Source organism: Pecten maximus, chromosome 10 (assembly GCF_902652985.1).
Source record: "Pecten maximus chromosome 10, xPecMax1.1, whole genome shotgun sequence".
Taxonomy (NCBI): domain Eukaryota; kingdom Metazoa; phylum Mollusca; class Bivalvia; order Pectinida; family Pectinidae; genus Pecten; species Pecten maximus.
In genome coordinates this window covers 44,480,761-44,494,924 of record NC_047024.1, presented here as the reverse complement: position 1 = coordinate 44,494,924, position 14,164 = coordinate 44,480,761, and the positions used below count along the sequence as shown (strand labels likewise).

Genomic DNA, 14,164 nt, shown 5'->3' with positions numbered 1-14,164 from the left:
GCTTCGTAAACTCAAGCAGGAATACTCTGTAATCCCTACTAGGTAACTTCAAACAATCCCACTAGAACCATCTGTAGTCACCACACAGTGAATATCACATAGTCTCCCCAGAACTGTCCTTACTCTCACAAAATGTAACTCTATACATCCCGCCACAACTATTAGTTACTCTGCACGAACATATGATAGTCCAAGAACGCTCTGTACTGCCGACATACACTTCATACAGTTCTGCCAAATTTTTCGTACGCCCTACAAATGATACTTCATACAATTCCATCAGAACAACCTATGATGCCTAAATATATTTTGTACTATCAACAAATGTAACCTCTCACAGTAGTGCGACAATTCTCGGAGCCGTACTTCCAACATATATACGACTTCGTACAGTCTAACCAAAATTAACCTTACTCCCCACATACGTAACTTCGTACAGTGACTTCACAGCTAGACGTACTCCTGACACGTAACATTGTAACGTCATACAAACATCCCCCTTTTTCCACACACTTATTCAAAATAACATGCCAGGGTCTGGCCAGAACGCGTACATACTCCCCACAAACGTAACTTCTGACAGTGTTGCCACAACTAGCCGGTGCTCCCCATACACTTCTTACAGTCTCACCAGAACTAACCGTACTCCTCACACACGTAACTTAGTACCATACTATAATAATAAGTTTCCCATAACTATTCAATACAACATGACACTGTCCCGCCAGAAATATTCTTACTTTCACATATGTAATTTCATATCTTCTCGAAACAGTTGTACCAACACAGTCCGTACTCCCAATACAAGTAACTTCCTACAGTCCCGCAGAAACTATCTTCTCTCCCCACATGATTTATGTGACCTCCATTACATAAATGTAAAATGCTATTTACCTGTCCGCCAGCGCTCTCCTTCCTCACCACATATACTGCACAATGACCACTCTCCCCAATTGGTGAAATATTCTAGATTTGCGTGAGCTGAAATATATTATGAAGAACGCTCATGAACGTAAGATGACGTTTCCGACGGCCAAATTATACTTTTGATATACATTAAAACATTTTGTTTGACCAACTTTTTGTGACCTTCAATACAACAGAAGAACTCATAGATCGTGGCCTTATGACACAATTGAATCATTGGGCATCTACCGCGAACCACGCAATGTTTGTAAAATAAAACAGCAGATTCAGGAGGCTTAATGGTGGTAAAACCTTTGAAGAGGGTCTTTCAGTGGATTCATCGGCTATTTATTTTGGCAAACGATATCAACAACCAAAATACTCACTGTCGCTTATCCTTGGTAAGGCGGAAACATTGGTAACTGGAAATCAAGGTTGAATTCATTACATAAAACGCCACTGATAATTGCGTTAAGAACAGTACGGTATATTACAATGATTGTAAGACATGTTATAATAATGGCAATTCAGCTCTTACATAATTGGTCTAATGTGGACATATCCTTAACTTATAAATCTCACATTACATTTTGATTGTACGGGCAAACCGATTGTTTTCCGTCAAAAAAGTCTTTTGAACTTTTGAACGGTTAATAAAAAAAAAGTGAACTGGCTTATGGTATTTTTATCATGATACAAGGTGATTGAAATGTAACATGATTATTGAAATGGTACAGTACACGTTAATACAGTTGGTTGAATCGTTACTTGGTTGTTGAAATATTCAATACTTGACATAAAAATAGCTTATTGCAATGCTTCACGGTTGTGTAAAATTTTACATGGTTATAAAAAGTTACACGGCTATTGAGATGTAAAACGCTTATTGAAATGTTATGCGGTTATTGAAATGTTATACGGTTATTGAAATGTTATACGGTTATTGAAATGTTATGCGGTTATTAAAATGTTATACGGTTATTGAAATGTTATACGGTTATTGAAATGTTACACGGTTGTGGAAAGGTAACACAGTTACTGAAAAGTTGTATGGTTATTGAAATATAACACACTTATTGGAATGTTTTTATAGTTATTTAAATATTACATGGTTGTTGAAATGTAAAACGGTTTTTGAAATGTTATACACCTATTGAAATATTGTACGGTATTGGAATGTTTAATGGTAGTTGAAATGTTGTAAGGTTATTAAAATATTACAGTTATTGAAATGTACGGTTATAGAAATGTTGCTTTATAACTGCAATATTACACGGTAATTGAAATGCTTCACAGTTACTTAAATGTTAAACTGTTATTGTAATGTCGAACGGATATTCCAATCTTGCATGATTGCTAAACTATTACACGGTTTTAAAAGTTTGATGATTATTGAAAAGAAGCACGGTTATGAAATGTAACACGGCTATTTAAATGCTACACGGTTATCTAAATGTCGCATAGTTTCTGAAATGAACATGGTTATTGAAAAGTCTTACTTTTATTGATATGTTTTACTGTTTTTGAAATATTGCACGTTTATTTATAATTTGTAGTTTTTGAAATGTTACACGGTTATTAAAAAATTACACGGCCATTGAAATGTTGCATGATTACTGAAATATTACACGGTTAATAAAAAGTGAAATGGCAGAAGGCATTTTCATAATGAAACAAGGTTTTTGAAATGTAACATAATGTTAGCATTTCAATAATGAAATAACCGTTAAACTTTTTTTTTTAAAGTACAATATTTTGATAACCATGTAGCTTTCAATAGGTGTGTAAGATTTTTAACAACCGTGCAAAACTTTATTCACTTCTGTAACATTTCAATAACCAAGAAATACTTCAGTTATCATAGGATATTTCAATAATTGTGTAACATTTCAATAATTGTACAACATTTCAATACCTCTGTAACATTTCCATAGCGGGTATCATTTCAATAACCATGTAACATTTCAATAGTTGTACGACAGTTCAATAACTGTACAACATTTCAATTACCGCACAACATTTCAATAACCGGGTAACATTTCAATAGCCTGTACTTTCAATAACCGTGTGATATTTCAACAACTATAAAACATTTCAATAATCGTATAACATTTCAATAACCGTATAACATTTCAATACGCGTTTTACATCTCAATAGCCGTGTAACGTTTTATAAACCATGTAAAATTTTACACAACCTTGAAGCATTGCAATAAGCTATTCTTAAGTCAATTAACTATTGAATATTTTAAGAACAAGTAACGATTCAAGCAACTGTGTATTAATGTGTACTGTACCATTTCAATAATCATGTTACATTTCAATCACCGTGTATCATTATGACAGTCCCATATGCCAGTTCACTTTTTATTTACCGTGTAATATTTCAGTAACAATGCAACATTTCAACAGCCGTGTAACATTTCGATAACCGTGTAACATTTCAATAACCGTGTAACATTTGAAAAACCCTACAGCATTTTGGTAACCGTGTAACCTTCCAATAACCCAAAACATTTCATTAACTTAAGACATTTTCATATCGATGCCAGGTTATTGAAATATAACACGACTATTGAAATGGTACAGTTCACATTAATAGAAATGTCACAATAGTGTTTGTAATGTCTTACGGTTGTTTGAAATGTTACATGGTTTATCAAAAGTTACAAGGTTTCTGAAGGTATTAAAGGTTAAACAAATGTTGTACGGTTATTGGAATGTTAAACGGATATTGAAATGTCGCTTTATAACTTTAATATTACACGGTTATTGAAATGTATCACTGTTATTGAAATGATACCCGGTTATCAAAACAATAAACGGATATTGAAATGTTGCATGATTACTGAGATATTACGAGGTTATTGAAAATTTTAGGAATATTGAAATGTAACAGGATTATTAAACTGCTACAGTGCAAGTTAGTAGAAATGTTACATAGTTACTTGAATCGTTACTTGATTATTAAAATAACCAATAGTTATTTGACATAGAAAAAACACTGATTGAAATGTTTCAAGGTGGTATGAAATGTTAAATGGTTTATAAAAAGTTATAAGGCTATTGAAGTGTTACATAGCTATTGAAATGTACGGTTATTGAAATGTTCCGCGGTTTTGGAAAAGTTACACAGCTACAGAAATGTTGTACGGTTATTGACTTTTAGAACTAAAATATTACTAACTTATTGGAAAGTATAACAGTTATCAATATGTTCTACGGTTATCGAAACATTAAACGGATATTGAAATGTTGCATGATTACTAAAATTAAACGGTTTTTGGAATATTGTACATTTATTGGAATTTTACACGGTGATTAAAATGTTACACGGCTACTGAAATGTTGAATGATTACTGAAATTTTACACGGTTACTGAAAAGTCATATTATTGCTGAAATGTTACACGGTTTTCTAAATGTTAATTATTTACTGAAATGTTATACGGTTATTCAGAATGTTACACGGCTATTGAAATGTTACATGGTTATTGAAATGTTTCACGGCTATTGAAATGTTGGACGTTTACTGAAATATAACGCGGTTATTGTAATGTTACACAGATTTTGAAATATTGACGGTAATTGAAATATTACGCGGTTATTAAAACGTTTTACGTTATTAATATATGTTGTACGGTTTTTGAATTTTTTTACGCGTTATCGAAATGTTACATAAGTATTGAATGGTTACAAGGTTATTGAAGTGTTACTAGGTTATTGAAGTGTTACTAGGTTATTGAAGTGTTACTAGGTTATTGAAGTGTTACTAGGTTATTGAAGTGTTACTAGGTTATTGAAGTGTTACTAGGTTATTGAAGTGTTACAAGGTTATTGAAGTGTTACTAGGTTATTGAAGTGTTACTAGGTTATTGAAGTGTTACTAGGTTATTGAAGTGTTACTAGGTTATTGAAGTGTTACAAGGTTATTGAAGTGTTACTAGGTTATTGAAGTGTTACACGGTTATGGAAGTGTTACTAGGTTATTGAAGTGTTACACGGTTATTGAAGTGTTACACGGTTATTGAAGTGTTACACGGTTATTGAAGTGTTACTAGGTTATTGAAGTGTTACACGGTTATTGAAGTGTTACTAGGTTATTGAAGTGTTACTAGGTTATTGAAGTGTTACTAGGTTATTGAAGTGTTACACGGTTATTGAAGTGTTACTAGGTTATTGAAGTGTTACAAGGTTATTGAAGTGTTACTAGGTTATTGAAGTGTTACAAGGTTATTGAAGTGTTACTAGGTTATTGAAGTTTTACTAGGTTATTGAAGTGTTACTAGGTTATTGAAGTGTTACAAGGTTATTGAAGTGTTACACGGTTATTGAAGTGTTACTAGGTTATTGAAGAGTTACTAGGTTATTGAAGTGTTACTAGGTTATTGAAGTGTGACAAGGTTATTGAAGTGTAACTAGGTTATTGAAGTGTTACTAGGTTATTGAAGTGTTACAAGGTTATTGAAGTGTTACTAGGTTATTGAAGTGTTACTAGGTTATTGAAGTGTTACTAGGTTATTGAAGTGTTACTAGGTTATTAAAGTGTTACAAGGTTATTGAAGTTTACAAGGTTATTGAAGTGTTACAAGGTTATTGAAGTGTTACTAGGTTATTGAAGTGTTACTAAGTTATTGAAGTGTTACAAGGTTATTGAAGTGTTACTAGGTTATTGAAGTGTTACTAGGTTATTGAAGTGTAACAAGGTTATTGAAGTGTTAGTAGGTTATTGAAGCGTTACTAGGTTATTGAAGTGTTACACGGTTATTGAAGTGTTACTAGGTTATTTAAGTGTTACTAGGTTATTGAAGTGTTACACGGTTATTGAAGTGTTACAAGGTTATTGAAGTGTTACTAGGTTATTGAAGTGTTACTAGGTTATTGAAGTGTTACAAGGTTATTGAAGTGTTACACGGTTATTGAAGTGTTATTAGGTTATTGAAATGTTACAAGGTTATTGAAGTGTTCCTAGGTTATTGAAGTGTTACTAGGTTATTGAAGTGTTACTAAGTTATTGAAGTGTTACTAGGTTATTGAAGTGTTACACGGTTATTGAAGTGTTACAAGGTTATTGAAGTGTTACTAGGTTATTGAAGTGTTACAAGGTTATTGAAGTGTTACACGATTATTGAAGTGTTACAAGGTTATTGAAGTGTTACAAGGTTATTGAAGTGTTACTAGGTTATTGAAGTGTTACTAGGTTAATGAAGTGTTACTAGGTTATTGAAGTGTTACACGGTTATTGAAGTGTTACTAGGTTATTGAAGTGTTACAAGGTTATTGAAGTGTTACACGATTATTGAAGTGTTACTAGGTTATTGAAGTGTTACAAGGTTATTGAAGTGTTACTAGGTTATTGAAGTGTTACTAGGTTATTGAAGTGTTACTAGGTTATTAAAGTGTTACAATGTTATTGAAGTTTACAAGGTTATTTAAGTGTTGCACGGTTATTGAAGTGTTACACGGTTATGGAAGTGTTACACGGTTATTGAAGTGTTACACGGTTATTGAAGTGCTACTAGGTTATTGAAGTGTTACTAGGTTATTGAAGTGTTGCACGGTTATTGAAGTGTTACTAGGTTATTGAAGTGTTACAAGGTTATTGAAGTGTTACTAGGTTATTGAAGTGTTACTAGGTTATTGAAGGCTTACACGGTTATTGAAGTGTTACTAGGTTATTGAAGTGTTACTAGGTTATTGAAGTGTTACTAAGTTATTGAAGTGTTACAAGGTTATTGAAGTGTTACTAGGTTATTGAAGTGTTACAAGGTTATTGAAGTGTTACAAGGTTATTGAAGTGTTACTAGGTTATTGAAGTGTTACAAGGTTATTGAAGTGTTACTAGGTTATTGAAGTGTTACTAGGTTATTAAAGTGTTACAAGGTTATTGAAGTTTACAAGGTTATTGAAGTGTTACACGGTTATTGAAGTGTAACAAGGTTATTGAAGTGTTACAAGGTTATTGAAGTGTTACACGGTTATTGAAGTGTTACTAGGTTATTTAAGTGTTACTAGGTTATTGAAGTGTTACTAGGTTATTGAAGTGTTACTAAGTTATTGAAGTGTTACTAGGTTATGGAAGTGTTACTAGGTTATTGAAGTGTTACAAGGCTATTGAAGTGTTACTAGGTTATTGAAGTGTTACTAGGTTATTGAAGTGTTACTAGGTTATTGAAGTGTTACTAAGTTATTGAAGTGTTACTAGGTTATTGAAGTGTTACTAGGTTATTGAAGTGTTACAAGGTTATTGAAGTGTTACTAGGTTATTGAAGTGTTACTAGGTTACTAAAGTGTTACAAGGTTATTGAAGTGTTACACGGTTATTGAAGTGTTACACGGTTATTGAAGTGTTACAAGGTTATTGAAGTGTTACACGGTTATTGAAGTGTTACTAGGTTATTGAAATGTTACAAGGTTATTGAAGTGTTCCTAGGTTATTGAAGTGTTACTAGGTTATTGAAGTGTTACTAAGTTATTGAAGTGTTACTAGGTTATTGAAGTGTTACACGGTTATTGAAGTGTTACAAGGTTATTGAAGTGTTATTAGGTTATTGAAGTGTTACAAGGTTATTGAAGTGTTACACGATTATTGAAGTGTTACAAGGTTATTGAAGTGTTACAAGGTTATTGAAGTGTTACAAGGTTATTGAAGTGTTACTAGGTTAATGAAGTGTTACTAGGTTATTGAAGTGTTACACGGTTATTGAAGTGTTACTAGGTTATTGAAGTGTTACAAGGTTATTGAAGTGTTACTAGGTTATTGAAGTGTTACAAGGTTATTGAAGTGTTACTAGGTTATTGAAGTGTTACTAGGTTATTGAAGGCTTACACGGTTATTGAAGTGTTACTAGGTTATTGAAGTGTTACTAGGTTATTGAAGTGTTACTAGGTTATTGAAGTGTTACACGGTTATTGAAGTGTTACTAGGTTATTGAAGTGTTACTAGGTTATTGAAGTGTTACAAGGTTATTGAAGTGTTACTAGGTTATTGAAGTGTTACTAGGTTATTAAAGTGTTACAAGGTTATTGAAGTTTACAAGGTTATTGAAGTGTTACACGGTTATTGAAGTGTAACAAGGTTATTGAAGTGTTACTAGGTTATTGAAGTGTTACTAGGTTATTGAAGTGTTACAAGGTTATTGAAGTGTTACTAGGTTATTGAAGTGTTACTAGGTTATTGAAGTGTAACAAGGTTATTGAAGTGTTACTAGGTTATTGAAGCGTTACTAGGTTATTGAAGTGTTACAAGGTTATTGAAGTGTTACAAGGTTATTGAAGTGTTACAGGGTTATTGAATGGTTACTAGGTTATTGAAGTGTTACAAAGTTAATGAAATGGTACACAGTTACTAAAGATGGTTGCCTACACCTGCATGTGCTCCTTCAAAAGAGGTATCTTTTTTAAGGAACTCACAAGAGTAATTGTTCTTTTGAGCAACTTTTTGCATTAATCTCGCGAGAATTGGCGATGTTACTCCAACCGGCTATAACCAGCAGAAGAACAGATGACATGTAAATGAATCATTGTACTGATGAGTACTTTATAGCATAAAGTGTAGATTTTTTTCAACAAAACGTCAAGAAATTATCTCGTAACGAAATAGTTTTAGAACACCTGATGTTGCAATTCTCTGAATAATACATTATCAAGGTACTGTTCAAATAGCAGGAACACTGTAAAACAAAACACTATCCCTTATATATTTACTAGCAACTATCTAATGAATCCAAATTTTGTGATTCAGTGTATTCTATTACGTCTGATTGAGGCATTGTATAACGGATATCTATTAACGTATCTATCTAATGGTATTTTATTCAGAGTTTTGAAGACAATATAAATTAGCTGCATGTTCATGTATATACTTAAAAATGTAGTTTGAAGATAAAAAGGATTCATTTGAAGGGGAAATAAGGACATAATGTTGACTATATTATATGAATATAATATTTAGAAACTTTAAAAGTAAAGGATTATTTTAAATAAAAAACAAACAAGGTCATTAACATTATGGATTCTGGTAAATAGTCTATATTTTATATGGTTCTGATGTGAGGTGGAGGGGTGGGTTTTTGTCAAAAATCTCAAAATCCGTAAGTCCTTTTCAGGGATTAAAAAAAACTGATGATGCTTAAGAATAGCAAAACGACACTTAAGTTTCTTTATCGAGATACATTCACGTTTTTCTTCTGTCTAAAATTTTAAGGTTTGGTGTATATTTGAAAATGAAGCCTTCTAAAAGGAGTTCAGACTGCTATGTTTGTAACTTTTTTTTCTTATTTACTGAGGTTATTCCTGCCATGAATAAATAAATAAAAACTCTTATGAAGATTCTTCCCATGAGAAAAACACTTCTATGGAATTAAGAAAGGGTGTTATTTTCTTTGTGTACAGAATAAGCATGCAACAAATATTGATTTTCTCAAAATACCATTTTCTTAGTATTTCTCAGACAGGGTTATTTTTCAGCCTATTTGGGATTTTTTGTAAAATAATCTACTAGACGAAATAACTTTTTTCTTTCAAATTTAAGCTCTAGATAATCAAAATAAAATGAAAATTTGATGGTAGATGTAGGCAACCACCTTAAATGTTAAAGTGTTACACGGTGATTGAAATGTTATACGGTTAGTGGCATGTTACAGTTATTGAAATGCTGTACGGTTATTGAAATGTTACACAGAGTTTTTTCCCGTTATTGAAAGGTTACATGGTTATCGAAATGCTGTTCGGTTATTTAAAGGTTACACGGTTATTGAAATATTACACGGTGGATTAAAATGTTACACAGTTATTGAAAAAAATGTATTACATATATCAGATTTTATTGAATTCAAGATACAAGCGTCATCTTGAAATTTGAAATGCTCCGTTACAAAATATCAAGTCATTGTTTTCGGCTCTTTGGTTATGGTCGTTACTGTTGAAACTGTAGTGTCCCGGTTATCTTTGTCAATTTGACATAGAGTTGTATGATAGGGCATTGCCGTTTCATGACTGGTATTGCTTACCTAGTTTTGGTGGCCATCGTCTTGGTAATACAACTGTAGATAAGATATATATTTAAAGTTCAAAAACAAAATACAAATGAATTTGTATGAAAAGCGAATCAATTGATACTGATTGTACATGTAAATGGTCAGTATTTGTTTGTATACCACTATACATTATCTCAGGAACGACAACACAAACAATGACTGAGCGACATGAAGTTGATCCAATCTAATTTTCAAAGTGTTAAACATTATTTGAAATTCCCAAATTTCTTCAAGCGAGACATGTTATATATAACAAAATCATGCGACTCTACATATCCAATTTCCGTAAGGGCATTTTGGTGTCTTATTGTTTAACATCCTATCGACATATATGGCCTTTTTAGGACGATCTCCCATGCGTGTGAGATGCATGTGTATACTGTATGTGTATTTTATGTTTGTGGCTGTAATATGTTCATATTTGTGTCCTTGCGAAACTGATGTCGACTTTATTGTGGTATCTTCCTGAAATATACCGCCGGAAATATTCAACAGAACACCCCACCCGGTCAAATTATATCCTGACAACAGAAGAACAAGTCGTCCCACTCATAAAATGCTGCGCGTTAAGCAGGAGTAAAGCAGGAGTAGGTGGCCTCCATTTTAAAAGACTTTGGTATGTCTAGACCAACGAACAGAACCTAAAGCCTTCCCCCAAGGGCGAACACAAAACCAAAGGCCAATTAAGGCCTTGCTAAGTGAGGCATTTGGAAGAAGAATGCTGTTTAGGAAGAAACAGAAAGAAAAGGAAAGATAAGATCCCAAATTAATTCGCCTCTTACGCTCATGCATTTAAAGCAGCAGGTACGATGATTACGCCCTACCTACTGGGAAGGATTTTCGTGACATAAACATTTAGGAACCATAAAATACAATGAACACAAGTATCGAAGGCCAAGTTCATACTTACCGTCTATGTGAAAGAAAAATCTTACAAAATCTGGTCTACGAGCACCGAGAAAGTGTTTTGTCTCGCCGCTAGTAAATCTCCAACGAGTCTTCTTTTCAACTTGGCGAGCGCAATAATACATGCCGGTATCTTCTGTAAATAATGACGTATTAAAGAACATAGTAAGTGATAAATAAATAGTAATATATTTTGTAATGATAAAGTAACATAGAACAAAGTAAATATACAGAAATATCTTCTAAATATATTGATGACGTAACAAGGAACTTAGTAAGTTGATTGCGATGACCATAGGAAGATTGATGGCTGTATGTTATTTATGAAAGCAAAATGGTTTATACTGTCATTTAAGCATTAACATGTAACAGTGCTATCGCATTCCAAAGTCAAATTTCGCGCTGTCGATGGGACCTATTGTTGACGAGTACACGCGACCATTACGATCAAAAAATATAGTTCGTGGAAATACACACGGATTCATCTATTACATTTCAATAGTCTATGAATGTATTCCACTGTGAGGATAGTCACCTTCTTTACAAAATAACTGCATAAATTGTTGCAGATTACATTGAATTTTTGTGACGTCAAAGACACCTAATAAAGTTTCGTCGTGCAAAGTGACCTTATTTTGTGTCGACGTCACAAACATTGTTCCTTATTTAACTAACCAAGCGGAATTATGTGAGAGTTATGATATCATAACTTTCTATTATGTTGATAAGGTTATATAGTGATAGCGCAGAGCAAATGGAAATGTACTGTGGTGCCTCGAGGTTGTGCTAGTTTAGCTGGAAAAATTGGATCTGGGTTAAGCTACTCTAACTACATTGAGATTGTTGAAACTGTTTGACTGGATTGTAAATAGGAGGATCACTGCCAACGTGATCCCTATGTCGAAATATGTATATAAATTTGTTCAGTTTGTCGTTGTTTTTTTTTTTTTTTTTTTGTTGTTTTGGGTTTTTTTGGGGGTGGGGGGGGGGGGGGGGGGGGTTTGGGTTTCTTTTTTTTTTTTTTTTTGTGCGCATAACAATAAAGGCTAAATAAATGTGATGCTACCTAAGGAAAACCTTGTGTCCCTTTCAGTATTGACAAATTATTTATGCAAAGGTCAGTATTTCGCTGCTGGCTCTTATGATCAAAAACTGCAAATCGATCAACTGGCAAATCTGTAGCTCTAAGTTGAGTTTCTCCTCTTACGTGTCTTTCTATCCACCAAAAACATTTCCAACATTTCTAATTTTAATGCCATTTATGTAAATATAGTTGCCATATACAATGCAGGCAATGTAAAGTACATGTCATTAATATTTAGATAAAAGTGTTATATATTAAAAAGCGTTGTATTTGCTGGAATCTATAACTAATTACTTGAATAAACAAGTCTGACGAGTGTGTAACGGGTATGTGTTTAGTTTTCAAATTAACTGCTATAATCAGATGCTAAAATGTATAACCCATCCATATAGTTAAGCAAGTGTAATATAATTAGTGTTGGTAATGCGTTATTAGACATTCATATATATGTTTACAGTTCTATCCACGATGATGTGAGGGTAGATGCCATTGCGAGTCTCACATTGTATCTTGGCCAGTAACCATAGTCACCAGTCATGTATCAACGACACTCATGGTAGCACTTGTATACTTTAAAATCTTTTTGGGCAGCTGTTGTTGAGATGAGATGCCTTGATAATGCCTTGTTAATCCACAAGTATAACCTGCAATCAATAACAGCTTAGGCAGCTCGTACATGAAAAAAAACAAAGTAGCACGTAGGATCCAACTATCTATACTGCGTCAACAGGAAAGGGATCCACTTTGCACAAATGCCCTGATGTCAAGTACATACATGTATATCTGCCCATAACTGGTTGCTTACAGTGGTCCACAAAAGACATATTGGAATTAAGCTGTCAACAAAGTAAATTTCATCAGAAGTTCCACGCCGATGACTTACAGTACACATAGCTGCTCACACACTAAATTAGTTTTGAGTGTATATATGTTTATGCTAGAAGTGCAGAAAGTATTTAAAGAAATTGTCTTATTGTATAATTATGTTATAAACTGATGCATATAGTGTATAGCCGGTGTTTGTGCTATTCTTTATCAATACTTTTAGTAAGATTGATATCAATGGGCTATTATACATTTGCATATTACTTTTAGTTGAAACTTCATAAATCATTTTTGCCATCGTTTTTTACTTGTTAATTACGCCGATTTATCTAACTTAAGACGGTAGGATGCGAGGAACAGAAACGTAATAAAAGAGGGGCAGACGCTCTAAGACGACAAACTGATTAAAGATACATAGTTTTACAGTTAACTCTTGTAAAGGAGAGCGAGGAGCATTCTTCGACAGAGCATGTTAGGAAGATGGAGATATTTGGAATTTCAGAATATTCAGTGACTGAATTCTTGTGGGGTCAGGACAAGAGTTCAACAAATAGTTTAATGAAAGGTCCAAACTGCCGTTTTATGAAGAAAGGAAAGACAACATTGATTATTATTTACTTTTCGAGGTTCTCAATATTGCAATAGGGATAGACAATAGATGATAGATGGCGCCATAGAATAGTGCGCTTCTAAAACGCAACGATTTGGAGGATGCTTTTTATATGTTACCAGAGGACAGGCACCTGATTATGACACCCTGATACAGGCTTTGCAGAAACGATTTAAAATGACTACGAGGGATTGAATGATTTGATACTTCGGGATCAGTTTTTGCATGTCTGACGAATGGAAATGAGCTTGGTCCACACTCTATCGTTGATATCGAGAGAAAAAAATCAATACGGGAAGAAGTAACCTTTCAGCACTGGTGAAAGCGAATCGAAGAAGAAACAGTCTCTTGAAGGATTAGTAGCAGAGTCGACAGAGATAGAGAAACGCCGTAAGGAATGCTGTTCAGTCGGGCATATATTTAAAAAAAAAAAACGTCTAACAGTCAATCGATCTGTGGAGCAGTAGTTTCAAAAAATGATGAATCGATCTGATAATCAGGAGTGCAAACAGTTAAGTATTTCATGTTCAACACCTGCCTTGGAGGAAGAGGAAGTTATGCATGTTGTGAATGGATTAGTTTGCAACCATATTATTAAGCCTTTTTGAAGGACACAGATTGTAGTCGAGTAGTCATTAGACGAAGTCTTGTAGACAATGATGATCTTACTTGACATTATATTACTACGGCTAACATAATTGATGACTCACCATTCTATAAAGGACCTGTGGTGTCCTGGTGTGTGAATACTCCTATTGATGACCTTATATTGGAGAATATTGATTGCGCTAGACCT

General features: G+C 33.4%; 1 protein-coding gene across 1 annotated transcript in view; it reads right to left on the bottom strand.

Moving 5' to 3' along the window:
- The window catches only part of LOC117336341, a 79,436-nt gene that overhangs the window by 30,041 nt on the left and 35,231 nt on the right, over window positions 1-14,164 (bottom strand). The window contains exons 4-7 of the mRNA XM_033896836.1: window positions 10,854-10,985; window positions 9,917-9,949; window positions 1,293-1,328; window positions 895-981 (exon numbers count right to left, since the gene is read on the bottom strand). Coding sequence (XP_033752727.1) covers window positions 895-981; window positions 1,293-1,328; window positions 9,917-9,949; window positions 10,854-10,985 — 288 coding nt within the window. The remainder of the gene's footprint in view (window positions 1-894; window positions 982-1,292; window positions 1,329-9,916; window positions 9,950-10,853; window positions 10,986-14,164) is intronic.